Here is a 20,277-nt window from a genome sequence, read left to right as displayed (position 1 = left end):
TTTAGATTTTCCAATTTGGGGGCATATAGAATCTTAAAATATATCCATATGATTCTATATTTATTCTTGGTATTTTTGTTTTGTCTAATTTTTCATCTCTAATTTTACTAATTTGAATCTTCTTCAGCTTTTTGGTTAATTTAGTTTTGGGTTTGTCGATCTTATTTATTTTCTCAAAGAATCAATTCTTTGTTTCATTTATTATTTCTATTTCTTTTTTATTTTATTGATTTTAATCCTGAGTTTATTTCTTGCTATCTACTCTTTGGGGTATTATTTTTTCTTTTTTGGTCTAGAGCTTTCAGGTGTGCTGTTAAGTTACCAATATGAGATCTTTACAGTTTTTTAATGTAGGCATGTGGTGCTATGAACTTGTCTCTTAGAACAACCTTCATTTGCCCCATAACTTTAGGTATGCTGTGTTTACATTTTCTTTTTCTTTTTTTATTTATTTTACAATACTATTCAGTTCTACATAATAGCCACAGCTTCCCTTGTTCTCTCCCTTCCTGCCCCCCTCCCCTTCCCCCCAGCACACCCCCATTCCCACCTCCTTCAGATCAAGGTCTCCCCCGGGGACTGGGATCGACCTGATAGACTCAGTCCAGGCAGGTCCAGTCCCCTCCTCCTAGACTGAGCCAAGCGTCCCTGCATAAGCCCCAGGTTTCAAACAGCCAACTCATGCAACGAGCCCAGGACCTGGTACCACTGCCTAGATGCCTCCCAAACAGATCAAGCCAATTGACTGTCTCACCTATTCAGAGGGCCTGATCCAGTTGGGGGCCCCTCAGCCTTTGGTTCATAGTTCATGTGTTTCCATTCATTTGGTTATTTGTCCCTGTGCTTTATCCAACCTTGGTTTCAACCTGTGTTTACATTTTCACTGGATTCAAAAAAGATTTTAATTTCTTTCTCTTTATTAAGAAAATTGCGCAGGGTGGTGGTGGCGCACGCCTTTAATCCCAGCACTCGGCAGGCAGAGGCAGGCGGATCTCTGTGAGTTTGAGGCCAGCCTGGTCTCCAAAGCGAGTTCCAGAAAGGTGCAAAGCTACACAGAGAAACCCTGTCTTGAAAAAGAACAAAAGAAAAAAAAAAAAAAGAAAATTTCTCCATTCATTTTACACACCAATCAAAGATCCCCCTCTTCCCTCTTCCCACACCCCTCCAGCCTCCTCCTCCCAACTCCCCTCTCCCCCGTGGTGATATTTTATTTGTGCTGAAATGTGGTGATTTTTATTTGTGTGGAAATAAATAAAGCTTGCCTGGAGATCAGGGTGAAAATGCCAGCCATTTTAAGTAAACAAGAAGTCAGGTAGCACATGCCCTTAATCCCATAGGAGGCAAGATCTCTGTGTGTTCAAGACCACACTGGGGAGCTAAGCCTGGTGACACATGCCTTCAATCCCAGTACCATCCATAAAGACCTGAAGGTCTGTACAGACAGAAAGTGACAGATCTGTGTAGGAAGAGGAAGTGAGGTGGCTGGGCTAAGAGAGCCAATGAGAGGACAGAACAGCAAGGCATATAAAGCCTGGGTAGACAGGAAGTCGTGCACATTTGGAAGCTGCAGAGTTGGTGAGGTTAGGTTGACTGGTGGCCTCTCCTATTTCCCTGATCTAAGGCTTTCACCCCTATATTTGGCTCCCTGTATTTTTTATTTAATAAGACCATTTAGAAATTTGTCTACACTCCCCACTACCGCCAACAAGAAGGCAAGGCCTCCCATGAGGAGACACATCCAGTAGAGGCAAATCCAAGTCCCTCCCTCTGCCTCACACCTGCATGAGGTGTCCCATCATAGGTAGTGGGTTCCAAAATGCCAGCTCATGCACCAGGGATGGATTCTAATCCCACCACCAGGGGCCCCACAAGCAGATCAAGCCAGACAATGGTCTTGACATGCAGAGGACCCAGTACAGTCCCATGCAGGCTCCACAGTCATTTGATCCAACTTTCATGAGTTCCTACTAGTTTGGTTTGGTTGTCTCTGCAGGTTCCCTGTTATGATCTTGATGCACTTGCTCATAGAATCCCTCTTTTCTCTCATCAGCTGGACTCCTGGAGCTCTGCCTGGTGCCTAGCTGTGGATCTCTGTACCTGCTTCCATCAGTCACTGGAGAAAAGCTCTGTGATGATGGTTAGGGTATTCACCAATCTGATCTCTGGGACAAGTTAGTTCAATTCAGGCACCCTCTCTACTATTTCTAGTAGTCCAGGTTGGGGTCATCCCTGGGGATTCCTGGGAACTTCCCTAGCACTTGGTTTCTCTCTATCCCCATGATGTCTTCCTCTATCATGGTTATCTATTTTACTGATCTCCCACTCCATTCCTGTTCAGGGAATGGGATGGTTGAGATTTTAATTTCTTAATTACTTTCTTGACTCATTTTTATTCAGTAGTGAATTGTTCATTTTTCATGAGCTTATAAGCTTTCTATTATTTCTATTGTTGATATCCAGATTTAATCTGTGGTGGCCAGATAAGATACAGGGCATTATTTCAATTTTCTTTTATTTGTTGAGACTTGCTTTCTATCCCAGTATATGGTCAATTACATAGAAAGTTCCATGAGGTGTTGAGAAGAAGGTATATATTTTTGGGGAAGATATATTCTGTAAGTATCTGTTTATGACTTCATTTAGCTCCAACATATCTCTGTTCAGCTTTCATCTGGATGACCTGTCTATTGGCGAAAGTATAGTATTGAAATCACCCACTATCACTGCGTGAGTGTCAATACGTGAATTTAGTTGCTGTAGTGTTTCTTTTATGAGCTTGCATGCTTTTATGTTTGGTTTATAGAGGTTTAGCTTTTCAATATTCTCTTGATGGGAAAAGTTTTAAAACGTATAAACTTTTGCTTCTAATACAATTATTAATATTTCATGAGAAGGTAATATTGTCAAAATTATTGTATATTTGGTTATCTTATTTTTTCATTAATATTATAGACAAAGTATATAACTATGGATGTCATTGTGATATTTTCAAACATATATATCATTGTATTTGCTCATTTTCATACCCACATTACCCATCATTTCTCTTCTTCTGACTTTTCTAATTATGTCTTTCATCCTTCCAATGAAAGCCCCTCTGTATAAGAACTGTGTCCAAGCATAAATTCATCTCATATCCCATAGATCAAGGAGAAACTATGCACATTGTATTGAAAGACAGAATAAATCATCAGTTTCTAAGTGAAAGGGGAGCATAAGGAAGAAAAGTAAAAGCAGGGAATAGTAGAGCCTGGTTTGCTGGCCTGGATGTCATAGGTGCTGTAGATTTGAATTTTGAGTGCAAGAATATGGAAAATTTTAGATGAATTTCTAAATGGTCTTATTAAATAAAATTAAAAAAAAACACTGGGCCAGATACAGGGTGGAAACCTGAGAGATCAGGGAAATAGGGAATGCCACAGATAACCTTACCTCACCAACTTCGCAGCTTCCAAATGCGAGTTACTTCCTGTCTACCCATGTCTATATGCCTTGCTGTCCTGCCATCTGATTTGCTCTCTCTGTCCAGCTATATCACTTTCTCTTCCTGCCCAGCTCTGTCCCTTCCTGTCTGTGTGTACAGACCTCCAGACCTCCATGGTTAACTAGTGTTGGAATGTAAGGTGTGTGCCACCACACCTGGCTCTATTTCCAGTGAGGGCTTGAACTCAGAGATCCAGACAGATCCCTACCTGCAAAGGGATAGGATTAAAGTTGTGTGCTACCATTGCCTGACTTCTTTGTTTACTTATAAAGGCTGGCCTTTTCTTCTGATCTGCAGGCAAGCTTTATTTATTAAAGTACAAATAAAATATTACCACATTTTAGCACAAATAAAATATCACCACAGAAAATAAAGACAGGAAACTAAAAGTAGAAAGAAATAGAATATTGGTCACTGCACTCATCTCTATTTCATAGACAACACAGTGCTATGATGTGGGGGAAAATGGAGGTTTGATTCCTTTAGAGTAATGGGAGTTTCCCACCTCAGGTGAGTATTACTTGGAGATCTGTGGCCAAAGGCTTCTGTGATTTCAAAGAATACATTTAAAGACAACAGGAAGGTGAACTTTAAAAAAGAGGTTATTGTAGGTTCTAAATGTGTGCTTCAAAGAAAGGAAGCAAGTAAGCCACTGTAAAGGAACAGCAGGTCCCATGAAAAGGTTGTTACTCCAGGTCATTGTTGAGAGGTTAATAAGGCTTGATTTGTTTGAAGTGTGGGATGAACTGATCAGTCCTGGTGTCCCAACTGTGTTCATGTGCCTCTTCATCCAGGAGTCTGGACTGGTTTGAGGAACATTCACACATGTATTTTTAAGGGCAACTATATACATTGCTGTGTAAAACGATAGCACTAATTAGTGCCTCTAGACTTTTCTGGCACTTCTGGCCAAAACCAAACTGCCTTTAGATGAAAGGACAGTTATGGCTACTGGCCAAAGACAGAATTGATAAGCACAAGAGGAAGAACTACTAAATTTTAAAATTTAGTCTAAAAAAATGGCTGTTCTCAAACCTCTGTTCTCATCATTATGGCATTACACATTTCAGATCTCAAGAACGTATTCATCTACTCATTCATTTATTTCTTCTTCTTCTTCTTCTTCTTCTTCTTCTTCTCCTCCTCCTCCTCCTCCTCCTCCTCCTCCTCCTCCTCCTCCTCCTCCTCCATCGACTCCTTCCTTTAATTTTGAGACAGGATTTTATTGTTTCTCTGTGTAGCCCTGGCTGTTCAAGACTAGAGCTTGCTCCATAGGCCTTGTAGGCCTCAAACTTAGAGACCCACCTGCCTCTGAATCCAGAGTGCTGGCATTAAAGGCATGTGCCACAACCACCAGGCATTATCCTTCTGTATAGAATGTCTTGACATCGTTTGAGATGATGTGGACTATGAGAATATTATGCTAAGTCATAACTTCTTAAATTGACACCTGATGCACAATGTATTTACTATTTGTAATTTTTGAATCCAGGATTAAAAGTCATTGGTTGGCCATAAGCTATCACCCATTTTGTTTTCATCATTGTAAACCTCAAAATATTTTTGGCTTCTATTTTGATGTATTTTCTCTTTATGTTGTTGAAAATGTGTGGTTTCTTTTTTATTGTTTGTTCCATACAATGTATTCTGATGACTGTTTCTCATCCCCTAACTTTTCCCAGATCCTTTCTTCCTCCCCATCCACCTACTTCCATGCCATTTCTTTCTCTTTATAAGGCAAACAGAGAAACAAGCTAGATTTTTTTAAAAAAGGAAAACCTACAAGAAGCACACACACACACACACACACACACACACACACACACACACATACACACACACACCACAAAAACACAAGATCAGAAAGCATACAGACAAAAGACCAGTAGAACAAAAAAAAATGCAAACAAAGCCAAGAGTCTACAAAATCACCACCATTTTGTGATGGTCACCTACTTATGGGCACAGGACCTACCCTGAAATGTCATTACTAGACACAGTAAGACCCTACTGGAGAAAAGAATTTTTCCCTTGCAAGTGGGGGGTCAGTTGCAGATAGCTTCTTGATTAAAGGAATGGGAGTTTGTGTTCCAATGCCCCCCTCAGTGCACAGACCCCATTTGGCTTGAACATGTGTAGGCTCTGGGTGTGCTGCCACAGACTCTTTGAGTTCATATGTGCCTCAGTCCTGTTGTTTGGGGAGAAAACCAAATAGTACTGTTCTACTAATGGAACATAGCAATAAACGGACTCCTAAAGTCATTCTGCTATATTCATACATCAGTGCCTTGCTCAGCCATCATTAGAGAAACTTTCTCCTCCTACCGCAGATGGAACTAATGCAGAGATCAATGTGAGAGTGAGAGATTTTGGAACAGTCAGTCCATATGGGGTATCCTCATCAATCCCTTCCTCTCAAGGCTCAGAGAGCTATCTTGAAGAAGAGTCTGGAAGACATTAAGAGCCATTGAGGTCTCTCATCCTAGCAAGCACAAGGCCCCGGGTTCAGTCCTCAGCTCTGAAAACAGCAACAACAACAACAACAACAACAACAACAACAACAACAACAACAACAAAAAGAGACATTGAGGATGGTTAACTTCAAGAAAATGTATTATTTCCTTTTTAGGCGTTTTCTTTCAACATTATATATGTTAATATTTAGTACAATTTTCTTTTTAAAATATTTTTGTTGAATCATTGAGAATTTTGTTCATAGTATTTTGATCATAGTTACCCTCTTCTCTTATCCCCTTCCCAGATCCACTGTCATTCCATATTTACACAAAAGTGTGTCCTCATTCATTTATTTTCTAACCCACTGAGTGCAATTAAGGCTGCCTATATGCTCTTGGGTGTGTGGCCATCCACTGGAGCTGGTTATACCTACTGGGGACACATCCTTAAAAAACAACTCTCAATCTTCCAGCAGCTACTAATCATATAGCATTATATCAGTTTGAGACTCTGATGAGCTATTTTGCTTCTACTAAAGTCTGGACTGTCTTCCAAGAATCAGAATATAGATTAGAACACACTGAATTTGCAAGCTCTTATCCTTCATGCCTTGGAGATTCTCAGGCAGAGACCACCTGGTCATCACAATAAGACTGAATTTTGCTAGAGTGTTGTGGGGTAAAACCTCTGTGACTTCTTCCTTCTTTGGTCTGCAGTCAGAACACTTGGAAAAAATTCAGATTAAGAAATCAATCATTCCTCAGCTGCTTTCTTCCCCTGAAAAATCTCTAGAGAAAATGACCTGGATCTTGGCAAGATAGAGTAGCTCACTACTCTTCAGAATATAAAATTTATGATGTGAACAGAAAAATCTTGATATAATGTTTACAGATCTGTGAGTTGCACATGATGAGATATGTAAGTATGATAAGGAATATTTAAATCAGTTGTTTAAATTGGTTGATTTTTACACACTTGTACAAGTATACCATCATTGTTTCTTTATTAAAATATTTTCATAGAAGGCATGAATATGCAGCTGCTTTATAGAGTATTTGAATTTTAGTCAAGCTCTTTTGTATCTGTCTATAAAAGTATATATATATATATATATATATATATATATATATATATATATATATATATATATCAGTCACCCTTTTTACAGAAAAGAATGATTTCTGGATCAAAGTAAAACTCAGGATATCAATTATTGAGACAAAGGCCTAGGGATACAAAAATATTCTTATACTGAACAGAGTCAATGGCTTATTAGTCTCTTTGGTAATTTCTGAATAAAAAAAGAAACTTAAGGTTTCACAACAATAAGTTACTTGGAATGCACATCTTATGCTGTATCCAGTGTTAGAATGTGACTATTGCTTAATTTACACAAGGTCAAGTAATAAATGCTATATGTTAGTGCATGTGTAGTTATAGAAAATACATCATATCTCAGTTATATGTATTACATATGACTTTTAAGAAAGAAATCTAATTATTTGGGGTTCATTAACAAATGTATTTTATTATGAAATGTGCTAGGATGTAAGGAAATAAATGTATACTGTGTTCCAGACTCTTGACATGGACTTTTATTTTTGAACCTTAAAATGATCCATGCAAAGTTGTTGGGAAATACATATAGAATTGTTACCTGCTATGACTCAGATTCATAAAATTACTATTTTAAATTACAATTATATTTTATGAACTATATTAAATTATTTATTAAATGAGTTTTCAATAAGAATGTTAATTCTTTAAGTAAAAATTATAGTAGACTTTTTTGTTTTGTTTTGTTTTTTGAGACAGGGTTTCTCTGTGTAGCTTTGGAGCCTTCCTTGGAACTCACTCTGTAGCCCAGGCTGGCCTTGAACTCACAGAGTTCTGACTGCCTCTGCCTCCTGAGTGCTGGGACTAAAGGTGTGATCAAATCTTTAAAATGAATCAGATGATATGCCCCCCAATTTAAGTATTCTATTATAACTTTTTGATGCAATTTAAAGTCAAGTTTCTTGAAATTTCATATGAAATCTCAAGAAATCAAAGTCATTTGAGATGTTTATGACAGAATGTCTAGATACAGTATTACAGCTTTGAGATGGATGTTCCTGGAGCAGAGCTGTCTGGGAGCTACACAGATAGTATTATAAAGATAATCCCCACAAAATACCACCAAACTCCAACAACAGACTTTATGTTAGCCGATGCATTCTAGATTTATTTTCAACCAAGTGTATGGATTTCTTAAAATTAACACCCTTTTCTTGTCATCTCTGACATTTATGAAAAAAAAACAATATTTTAAGTAAGAAGTCTATGTATATTAATTACTGTGGAACTTTTGTTTTGTCTTAGATACAAAGATACACTTAAGTCTTGACAACAAACCCATTTGCTGGGGGCTCAACAAAAATCACCAAAAGAGAAATAGTGTTAACAACACATCAATGGTGCATGGTGGAAAAGAAATTTTCTAGATGCATATTAAAAATCACTTGGGATTCACATCTAAAAACTGAGGATACTGTAAACTGAAGAATGCTGTCGATGATAAAATGTTTCTTGTCCTTGTTCACAATTTCATGGCAGGTGTTATCCTGAGTTATTATCTCTGAATCTACCCTTGTAAGGCTAAATGGGGCAGAGCAATAATGTGACAGAATTTGTCCTGCTGGGTCTCACTCGGGATCCTGCTGGGAGAAAAGCATTGTTCATCATGTTTTTACTCATCTACATAGTGACAATGGTGGGCAACCTGCTCATTGTGGGGACAGTGATTGCCAGCCCCTCCTTGGACTCTCCAATGTATTTCTTCCTTGCCTGTTTGTCACTCCTGGACGCTGTTTATTCCACTGCCTTCTCACCCAAATTGATTATGGACTTAATCTGCAACAGAAGAACAATTTCCGTTTCAGCTTGTATAGGCCAGCTCTTTGTAGAGCACTTATTTGGTGGTGCTGAGGTCTTCCTCCTGGTATTCATGGCCTATGATCGCTACGTGGCCATCTGTAAACCCCTGCATTATATGACCATCATGAATCGTCGGGTTTGCATTCTCCTGTTAGTGGCAGCCTGTGCTGGAGGCTTTGCCCACTCTTTTGTTCAAGTTATCTTTGTTTACAACCTTCCTTTTTGTGGCCCCAATGTCATTGATCACTTTATCTGTGACATGTACCCATTGCTGGGATTAGCGTGTACTGACACTTATTTAATTGGCCTCACTGTGGTTGCCAATGGTGGAGCAATTTGTATGACTGTCTTTATCCTTCTCTTAGTCTCCTATGGGATTATTCTAAACTCTCTTAAGATGCATAGTGAGGAAGGGAGGCGTAAAGCCCTGTCCACCTGCAGCTCCCACATCATGGTGGTTGTCCTCTTTTTTGTTCCTTGTATTTTCATGTATGTTAGACCTGTCTCCAACTTTCCTATTGATAAATCCCTGACTGTAGTTTATACAATTATCACCCCCATGTTGAATCCTTTAATATACACTCTGAGAAATTCAGAGATAAAAAATTGTATGGAAAAACTTTGGTGTGAAAGATTAACTATGAAAAGATTAAGAATGTTTCCTTGCTGAATACGTACTAGTTCCAAAGCTACAAATAGTTAATAAATTCTACTAAATATTATGCAGTGTGCTCAGGGAATTCTTTAGCTATGCTTTTGTTTACACAAAGCCAGTGAGGAGTAGAATCAATTTTCCATTGAGTTTAAAATTAATCTAATGGACTTTTTGCATATTACATATGAGAGAACTAAGGTAATATTGTAACTATTTTTTAATTTATTTTAATTAGGGCATAATGCGTTTATTATTTTTAAGCAGTCAGCTAATCAATATTTTGAAATTATTATAATCTACATTCATGAGAAATTGTTGAGAACAATCTCTAGATGAATTTCTGAAAAAAAAAGTGGTTTTTCTAATGTAATTATTTGTTATACGATCTGCATGGCAGATTTTAATACCTGTGCACTTGTTTCAGGATTCCTTCTTTTTCCTGGGTCAATGTTAACACATTTTTCATTTCATGTACTTCAATACAAGATGATATGATATTGTGATTAGCTAAAGGTATGAATAGTTTCATTATATGAGATTCAGTTGAAGAAAGCACTAGATTACAGTTCTTGTTGACAGAAAAGTGATTATTTGAAAAACTTGTTATGCCAAGTTATGAACCCATTTTTGTTTTTCCTCACTAGTTATTGATATTATATTTTCAATTTTTCAAAATAGGTAAATGTCATAATTATTTATTAAATACATAAATAAACCAAAAATATCGTTTGTTATAAACAGTGTTTTAACTTATCTTTTCTTCATTTTTAGTTTTGTTTTTCAGTTTACAGCTGTGTTGAATCATCCATACTCTGAATACAATATAATTTTTTACTTATAGTCTTAATATCTGTTATGGAGAGAGTATTTAATAGTAGATGAAGCAATGTAGAATGAACAAGGCTAGACATTCAGGTGCAATAATTTGCTAATTAAAGATGTATCTTAGAACATTCATCCTTTAAAAACTATAAGTTTATGCGTGTCTGCAATATATGCAACTTATTTATAAATTTTGTGTCTTACATATGCATTACTGTTGAAACCATTGAAAATAGTTTGTGTAAGTAACTGGTATAATTAGTTTCCTTATTCCCAGAGGTTATCTCATTGCTAAGCTTTATATATATTTGTGTATGTATGTATATATTTTATACAATATTACACTATTTGCCTTTCATTTGATGAATGCAAACTTTTCACGTTACTATTTAACATTTCATATAATTATTGAGATAAATTATAATTATTTTAAATTAATTTTTTATGTGTTGCTTTACATGGCATTTTTTACTTTTCTCATAACTTTAAACCTAATTTTAATATTTAGAAGAATTCACTGCAAGTTATTAACTATTATCCCTATATTGTACAATAGAAAGCTTAAACTTAGTCCTTTGGTCTAACTGAAATTTTACAATATTAGATCAACATTTTCCCATGTTCTCATTCTAGACACCCATAATTCAGCCCTTTACTTCTTTTAGAATCTATAAATACTTACTTCTGTGCCTGGTTTATTTAACTTAATAATCTTCAGTTTCATTTATTGTTGCTGCAAATTAGCAGTGTTCATCTTTTTAAAGGTGGAATCACATCTCACAGTGAGTTTTACTAAATACTCTTTTGTTCTTTATTCATATACTGATTTATTAACACTTAGGTTGGTTCCCTCCTGACCAGGGTCAATATAGCTGCAGTGAACATGGGAAGGAAATATCTCCTAGTCACACAGATGTTCATATACTCCTATCCCTGGAAGTGGCATGGATTGCATAGTGGTGTTTTCCAACATAGCTGTGCAATTCTGTCTTCTCACCAACAGTGTCTAAGCATTGTGTTTTATGAACAACCCCCTTTGATATATTAATTTCTTTATATGCTTATTTCCTTTTCTATTCTATCTTATTTTGAAAATTATAGTTCATTTATTCAAACTGGAGATATAGCTCAGTGGTTAAGAGCACCCGTTACTTTTTATTTATTTATTTATTTATTCATTTATTTTTAAAGAAAATATTTTATTTTTATTTTTAACACCTACTGACAGCAAATTCCCCTCTCTCTTCTCCTCCAAGTCCCTTCCCCAACTCCCTCTGACACCCCATCTACTTTCCCTCTTCCTCTCTCCAGAAGAGGGCAAGCCTCCTGGTTGATACCAACCAAACACAGAACATTAAGGGGCAAGAAGACTGTTTAACCTCCCCTCATACCAAGGTTTGAAGAGGCAACCCAGTATAAGGAAAATAGTCCCCAAAGCAGATAAGTTTGTTTGTTTGACTGATTGTTTGTTTATTTTATTTATATATTGTTATCACTTCATCCTGACCACAGCTTCCCTTCTCCAGATTCCTCCCACTCTCCCCCACCATGACTTCCCTTGTCTCCTAGATCCATGTACCCTCACACCAAGGCTGGGCAAGGCAATTGAGCTCTAAGGGGAGAGACCTGATGGAGATCTCCAATTTGGGCTTCCTCTCTACCTAATGAGTTGACTTGGGGTGGGTGGCAATGGAGCAAAAGAAATCAGGGACAAGAGATGGAGAAGGAGACAACCGGAATTAGAAGGCATTTGTGGAAGGTGATGTAGAAACATAGTGTAGTAGTCGCTCCCAGGATTTTATGAGGGTGATCCACATGAAGACTCCTAGTAATGGAGGATTCGGATCTTAAACTGGTCACCTCTGTAACCAGGTAAGGTTTCTAGGGGTGGGACTAGGATACTTGCTGTTTTTGCAGAAGACCTTGGTTCAGTTCCCAACACCTACATGGTGGTTTGCAACTATTTGTAACTCCAGTTTCAGGGAATCTGACACCTTCTTTTGACTTTATGGGAACGGGAACACTACTAGTATACATGCAGGCAAAACAGTCATACATATCATGATAGTAAACAGGATTTAAGTCCCACTTCACATGATGAAAACTGTAGCTTGCACCACTAATGAACCAAGAACCAATGGCTAGGACAGTTCATAGACCCTAGGGGAGAATCTTAAATGCTGCCATTTCCTGCAATGATAAATGGACTAAACCTCTGAAACTGTAAGCCAACAAATTAAATGTTATCCTTTATAAGAGTTGCTGTGGCCATGGTGTTTCTTCAAAGCAATAGAAAACCTCAGACAGATTATATGTATTCTCTCTCTCTCTCTCTCCAAAATTTAGAATTGGAAAAAAATCAATCAATAACTTTAAATATGCCATATATATATATAATTGAAAAATCTCAACAAATAACTTTGAGTGGCCTTGAACTACTATTTGAATGCATGGGAAATGTATTTGGTGTTTTTCTATGAATTGTGTTCATTAAAAATGGTCATTCTTGTTTGTATATTGATGTCATGATAATAGCAAATAGCACCTTTCAAAGGAGTAATAAAAACTATACACTTTGTGTTAGACATCGGTGGACCTCATGCTAGTCACATTCATCAATTATCTAAGAAACTCAATGATGAAAAATGGGAGGGAGAAGCTGGATAAAAGAAAAGTCATATCATTTATTAAGTGATCCATCATTTGACCATTTTCTCAGTTAACAGATGCATGTCTTTTGGACAGAAAATACTTCTCATATATATGCTGTTGTTTTCCTTTCTTTCCAGAGCAGGTATGACAAATTTAATTAATGTACAAACTATGTTTTTATAGTATTATCTTTTTTCTTTTGCAGTTTATTCAGTACAGTATAGTGGTTATATATGCTGGGAATTTCATCAATTTTCTTAAAATGACATGGTTACATTTTCTTATTTAGGCTAAATAAACCTCACATAGACATAACTCCGTGATAGAATGCATGCATATCACGTGTACAGTCCCAGTTAAATCCTAAGTACTGTACAAACAAACTTATCTGGAAATGGTAGCATATTCTTGCAATCCAAGCACCTGGGAAGTAGAAGCTGAGGAATCATGAGCTCAAGGTTATCTACATGAGATCCAGAATTAAAAATGAAACAATTAATGAAAAAAAGTCATGAGTTTGAAAGAGAGCAAAGAAGGATATATGGGCTTATTTGGATGGAGAGAAAGAAGAAGAAAAATGGTGTAATTATAATCTCAAAAATAAAATAAAAAAAACTAAAAAGAAAAACATAAAGAAAAAGGGAAAACAAAACCCAGCAACAACAACAAAACCCAATATACTACAAAACTCCAGTGCATCCATTCTCAACAGACATTATTAGAAGACTTGCAAATAACCCAAGTATCTGCTAAATGTTTCATGGTGTTACTAATCATCAGGAAAACGAAAATATGAGCTAAAAGGAGATGTCATCTCACATCTGTTAGAAAGTTGTTGTTAAAAGGCAGAAGATCTGGACTTGGTGGTATAAACCTGTTATTCCAGCATTTGGGAAACTGAAATAAGAGTATCACCAATTCAAGATCAATCAGAGTTCCATGGTAGGTCCCTTATAAACATAACAAAACAACAAAATAATAAATAAATTTCATAATTCAAACACAAAGTAAAATGAATGTTGGTGATGATGTGAGGAAAAAAGTCCTTCACTCTTCTTGGGATTATTGCCTCATGAGTTATTATGGAAATTAGTTTGGAAAAGAAAAGAAATGACGGAGATGAGCCAAGTTCAGTTCAGCGTATTCATGTCACAACTCCCTCATCTGGACTCTATGGACATCTACTTTCAGATGTATGAAAACTCATGTAAGAAAACATATAAATAATTGAAAATATTCATTATCAATGAATGCTACTTCTGTGAATTTAGACAAATACAATTTTGAAAGTATTTCAAATTACTGTACAAGTCCATATTCACTGTTGTGTTATTTTTGACGATCAACATATGAAAACACTGAAATTTCTTGCCCTTGGGGAATGGATAAGAACAATGATATACAATGACACATTATTCAGCCTTAAGGAGGAAATATACATAGCCAATTGTTACAATGTATATTGTTAAACTAAACCATATCTCATATTTCAGGCATAAAAAGATAGATAATGCATTATTTCAGTTGTGTGGGATATTTCCTAGATTTACAGAAGCAGAGTGTAATGTTTGTCAGAGCATGGAGGATAAAGAATAATGTGAAAGGCTTTAGTTTTTATGATTCTACCTTATAGCTATGATCGCCAATCTTGGTTACCATCTTGACTGCATCTGGGATCAAGTAAAACCCAAGCATTTGGACATACCTGTGAAGAATTTTCTTGATTGGATTATTGAGATGAGAAGACCCACACTAAATCTCAGCCACATTTTCTGGCCCAGCTTTCATAAAAGACATAGAAGAAGGAAGCCTTTGCTTTTTTACCTACTTGCTCCTACTCTTGCTGGCAAGTTCATCCACTCTACTGTTGAGCATTCCTTCAATAGTATTAGAAACTTTTTCTTTGGAATTTCACATAGACTGAAGACCAGCTGAGATATGTAATCATGTGTACTGAACTACTATCAGATTCTTGTACTTTGCACTGGGATATAGCTATTGTTGGACTAGTTGGACCACAGCCTATAAATCACTCAAATCCCCTTTTATTATGTTCATTCAATTTATTATGTTTCTCTAGAGAACTATGACTAAAACAATAGTATATAACATTACCCACTGTTCCAAATTATAAAAATCAGGACAAATAGCTCTTACTCTTTCAACCATAAAAATGCTTTAAAGAAACAATCAATCACCCAAAATGATACACATACTATTGACTTATAGTGACCACTTCCCAGTGTATATATTTACCCAAACATCAGTGGTATACTTGAAACCTATGTAATTACTACTTTTCAATTTTACACCAATAAAACTAGCAAAGAGTTGAAAGAAAGTAAACAAGACTGTTTATGCTTCTAAAATATGACTATATATGATATCTCTATATGTACTTTACCTTTCTTTGTAGAAATTTTTATCCATAGAGTATATTCAGATGGAGACATACAGATTAGTTTGCTAGATCTGTAAACAATTGGTTAAAATTTAGTCATATTTTTGCTATTGGTTTATAGCTGAGTTTCTACAGATATTTATTTTGTTTGAGTGAAATTCTTTGAAATACGTATCAATATGTGTTGTAGATTAGTGACTGCAGGGTCCATTTTAGTGACTATTCTCCAAGGTATCTCAAAGACAGTATAATCTCCCACTTGTTTTATCTTTCTCAACCCCTGTACTCAAACCCAGTCTACTGACTGGCCTCTAAAACTGTATAAACTTGAACTTTATTCCCCTTAAGTGAAATTGCTACATTTGAAGTAAGCCTTTGGTAACTAGTTGGAAATTAATATTCCTTGTGTTTTTGTTGTAGGATCAATTGTCAACTGGGGAAATGTAGGTCAAACTATATACTCACCATAATTTTTATATATGAGATTTTATACATACTTTTTTGAACCCAGATTGGACTTTATTATTTGATAATTTGTCCTCAAGTTGTTCACTCATGATATTTTCCTCAAAGGTTATGTTTCTGTAAATCTATAGTGATTGTCCTTGAGGGCATCTCTGGAGATGCATAGCCTACCTTCAAAATTACAAATAAGGTCCCAATGAATCTAATTAGAGGAAAACCAGCATTGGAGAGATGATGATAGGGCATTTTGTTATTCTGTGTTGTATAAAATATCCAGACTTTGTTCTTCCCTTAGAATATTTGGCTGCATCAGTATTCATGCAGCTGGGTTTCCAGAATCTGAAATGATAAACCCAAATAAGAATGATGGAATACAGATTAAGACTATTTCCATCCTTCAGGCAACCTGAGTTCAACTATACCTACATGCTAGTATACCTGAGAATCCAATGTTTTAAAGGCTATTTCATTGTTTTACTTTTTTGGGTAAAACATAAATTACAATTATTTTTATTAAGTATCATTGATATCCAACAAAATTCAGCTATATAGCCTCAGCATGCATATTTAAAATTTATTTACCATTTCTAGAGATTTTTCCAAAAGAACGATTTCAGATTTCTGTGTTGCAAATCAAGACTAAAATTTTTGCAATTACAGGATGTTCCAAATATTCATCCCAACAAGGTTAAAAAGTAATGCTTCATATTTTCTTTTTCCTGAAAGACTGATCAGCCAGAATTCTTGCAAGTATGAAGAGAATTGTTCAGGTGGAAACATTTCAAAACCCAGATTAGAGTTTGTGTTGTTTTGCTCTCTCTTAAGAGGTGGAATCAATGTGTGCAATTGTCATCATTCAGGACCAGTAATCAGGAACCACGCTCCTGAATTTGGGCTAAATGAATATGCCCTTACATAGGTAGCTAGGATATGTATTTATTTGTAAGGGTCTTTTAAAATTTTGTCTGTGAGGTTGTGATAATCATTCCCATTAAGGGTCAGTCCATTGTGACCATTAAAATGTATGTGGATTCATATAAAACTGTAATGCTTTTGGATACCTTAATATTATAAAAAATATAATAATATATTTTCCTGATTACTGTTTTTAACAACTAATTTCTAATGTAACTACTTGAGGGATCTTCCACTGGACAGGCAGTTGATAGTGTCAACTCAGATATTCTCCTAGCATTGTTTACTATGTTAAGTGTTAGAGGATAATGTAGCACTGCAGTAGTTGAATGAGGGGATTTAAAGAAACTAGCATGATCCTTAAGCCTGCTGCTCCTTCAGTTGATATAAATAGCAGGACAGGTAAGAGGAGAAACAAAGTCAACCACTAAGCTTAGTGAAGTGAAGAGTATACAAAGAACATAGAATAGAGGTAGGTGCTTCCTTGAAAGTAATGTAGGACAAGGGGACAGAGTTTTTAATGAATATATATATATACATGTGATGAGAGAATAATGCAATATGAGGGGGAAATTGATGATGTAGGAAATGGAGGGGAAATACCAGAGAGTGTCCTTGAGAGTGTTAAAGAGGTGGGCGGTAAGATGACTCAGCTGGTGACAGAGCCTGCCGTGGAACCTGATGACTTGAGTTTCCTCCTCCTCCTCCAGGACCCACATGGTGGAAAAAGAGAACAGACCCCTGGCAATTCTCCTCTGACCTCCTCATGTTGCCATGGTGTGTGCAAATGTGTGGTATGATAACTTGGTATATGAAATCCATTCTGTCCCCCTCCTCTCTCTTGTTCGCTTGATTATTTCCTCCTGTCACTTCATCCTTTAACATAAGGCTCCTTGTTTCCTCCTGCATCAATAGCATAAATATAAATAATATTTGCAACAAAACATAGTCTTTCATAATTTATAATACATGTGTATCATATAATTTTATGCTTATTTCTGTTTTGTTCAACAGTCTCTTTGGAGTAATTGTTATTCTCTTAAATGGGTACTTAATAAATTTTGTGTCCTATTTATTTATTACCATTTATTTTACTATTTTTTGCTTCCTCTGATCATAAATAAAACAGCAAAATGTGTCCTCACGTTCTATGACTTTACTTTCTTTTAAACAGATTTAAAGAATACAACTGGTGAGGTGATAAGTACTTGTATTTTTTCATTCAAAATATATTGTCAAATTGTGTCTAAAATATAAAATTTCATTGCACTTCTAAGTACAAAAATATCATTTTCAACTACACAAGTAATTTGTTATTGGTTTGATTAGTATAGACTTATGTGTGATTTTTATTTTTCTACTTTAGAAGTTCAGCATTTTATTGTGTATTTCATTTTCTACTAATGTGTGAATTTCAGCATCCTAAAATGTTTTCATATATTTGTATGTATTTGTTTTACTTGCTCTTTAAATATTAAAGAAGTTTTTATTTAAAATCTTTTAATTATATTTTGATTTTTTGAGATTATAATATACTTTATGTTGTTGTTTTTATTATTTTCTTGCATGCTTTTATTCCTTTTATATATTAACTTGTTTCGATTTTACATTATATCTTTAATCCATGTTATTTTGTTTTTTCTTATTGTACTTGTTTTATGTCTGATTTTATCAGCCACTAGGTAGTATGAAAGCTAGTTGTGACAACTCATTTATTTCACAATCTTTTCCCTCATATATCTCTAACTTCTTATATCTCTTTCAAATAGCCTGTAACATCATTGAGTTTGGAGACTCCTATTTGTGTTATCTATATGTTCAGGAATAAAATAAACCATGATATCTATTTTCTTATTTTCAGAATGAATAAACAATATTTAAAAATTTCATGAAGTCATTGATATAATTTCAAATAATTTGTTTGACTCCTGACATAAAAATATACAGAAGGATATATGGAACAAAGAAACAACGTGACTGAATTTGTTCTCTTGGGCCTCACTCAGAGTCCTGAAGGCCAGAAAATATTATTTGTTGTGTTCTTGGTCATCTACATTGTGACAATGGCAGGCAACCTGCTCATTGTTGTGACTGTTGTGGTCAGCCCAAGTTTAGATGCCCCCATGTATTTCTTTCTTGGCTATTTATCATTTATGGATGCTGTTTATTCAACGACAGTTACACCAAATATGTTTATAGACTTACTCTATGAGAAGAAAACTATTTCCTTCCAAGCTTGCATGACCCAGCTTTTTATAGGACATTTATTTGGTGGTGCTGAGATTTTACTCTTGGTTGTCATGGCCTATGACCGGTATGTGGCTATCTGCAAACCCTTGCATTATCTAACTATCATGAACCAACGTTTGTGTGTTCTGCTGTTGGTGGTGGCCTGGGTTGGAGGTTTTGTACATGCTGTAGTCCAGCTTCTCTTTGTATATAACCTTCCTTTCTGTGGCCCTAATGTCATTGACCACTTCATCTGTGACATGTACCCCTTATTAAAACTGGCCTGTACAGACACGTATGTTATTGGCCTCACAGTTGTTGCCAATGATGGGGCAATCTGTGTGGTCATCTTTTTGCTGTTGCTCATTTCTTATGGAGTCATTCTTCACTCCCTGAAGAATCTCAGCCAGGAAGGGAGGCGCAAAGCCTTATCCACTTGTGGCTCTCACATCACTGTGGTAGTCCTCTTCTTTATTCCCTGTATTTTTATGTATGTGAGACCTCCTTCAACATTACCCATTGATAAATCATTGACTGTATTTTACACTGTTATCACCCCAATGTTGAATCCCCTCATATACACTCTGAGAAATGCAGAGATGAAAAATGCCATGAAGAAACTTTGGACAAGAAAAAGGAAATGAAGTAAGAGAAATGTCATAAAATGCTAGCTGCTGAGAAATGGAGTTAATCTTCTCTAGGGACTTTTACGTGATCAAGCATCCAATCTCAAGTAGCCACTTCTAGATAACATATACACAAGCAACACTAAATGGACTCAGCAAGTTGTATTTATAAATAAATAAATATGTAAATGTATATATGAAACAATAATGATTAAACAATAAGAGTCCATTATTTTTTTTGAGAGAGTGAGGTGACATTGGTGGAGTTCAATGGAGGCAATGGAAGGAGGAAATTATGTAAATACAGTACTCATGAGTGAAATTCTCAAAAAGTATAAGTAATAAAAATTTAAAATAAGGAAACAAATGATGAAAAAATAACATCATAGCTTACTCCTACACACAATGTAGAAATCAAGAGGTAAGCCAGACAATTATTTTATAACACTAAGCTTCTCTTCAATGTTAATGACTATGTTTAGTGAAAACAATTATTAAGTGAATTCTTCCCAGGAACAACATGCATTTTTAAGATTTTCTGAATTTGTAGAAAACGCACATTAAGTTTGGGTAACAAAATAGTGTACACAGACTAAAGATTTCTATGGCATAATTAGTACTGTAATTTTATTTTATTTAATGGAAATGTATTTTG

At 35.6% G+C, this 20,277-nt stretch overlaps 2 protein-coding genes across 2 annotated transcripts; both read left to right on the top strand.

Moving 5' to 3' along the window:
* The first annotated feature begins 8,449 nt into the window (after nt 1-8,449).
* Nucleotides 8,450-9,527, top strand: LOC102904210 (olfactory receptor 4A16-like). Its single transcript, XM_006995937.3, has one exon. The coding sequence runs from the start codon at nt 8,583-8,585 to the stop codon at nt 9,525-9,527; it is 945 nt and encodes a 314-aa protein (XP_006995999.2). The 5' UTR covers nt 8,450-8,582.
* A 9,195-nt stretch (nt 9,528-18,722) lies between these two features.
* On the top strand, nt 18,723-19,675 carry LOC102904532 (olfactory receptor 4A15-like). Its single transcript, XM_006995938.3, has one exon. The coding sequence runs from the start codon at nt 18,723-18,725 to the stop codon at nt 19,638-19,640; it is 918 nt and encodes a 305-aa protein (XP_006996000.1). The 3' UTR covers nt 19,641-19,675.
* Nucleotides 19,676-20,277: the final 602 nt, after the last annotated feature.

This window comes from Peromyscus maniculatus, chromosome 4 (genome assembly GCF_049852395.1).
Source record: "Peromyscus maniculatus bairdii isolate BWxNUB_F1_BW_parent chromosome 4, HU_Pman_BW_mat_3.1, whole genome shotgun sequence".
Classification (NCBI taxonomy): domain Eukaryota; kingdom Metazoa; phylum Chordata; class Mammalia; order Rodentia; family Cricetidae; genus Peromyscus; species Peromyscus maniculatus.
The sequence above is the reverse complement of the archived record's forward strand: the minus strand, read 5'-3'. Positions and strand labels throughout refer to the sequence as shown.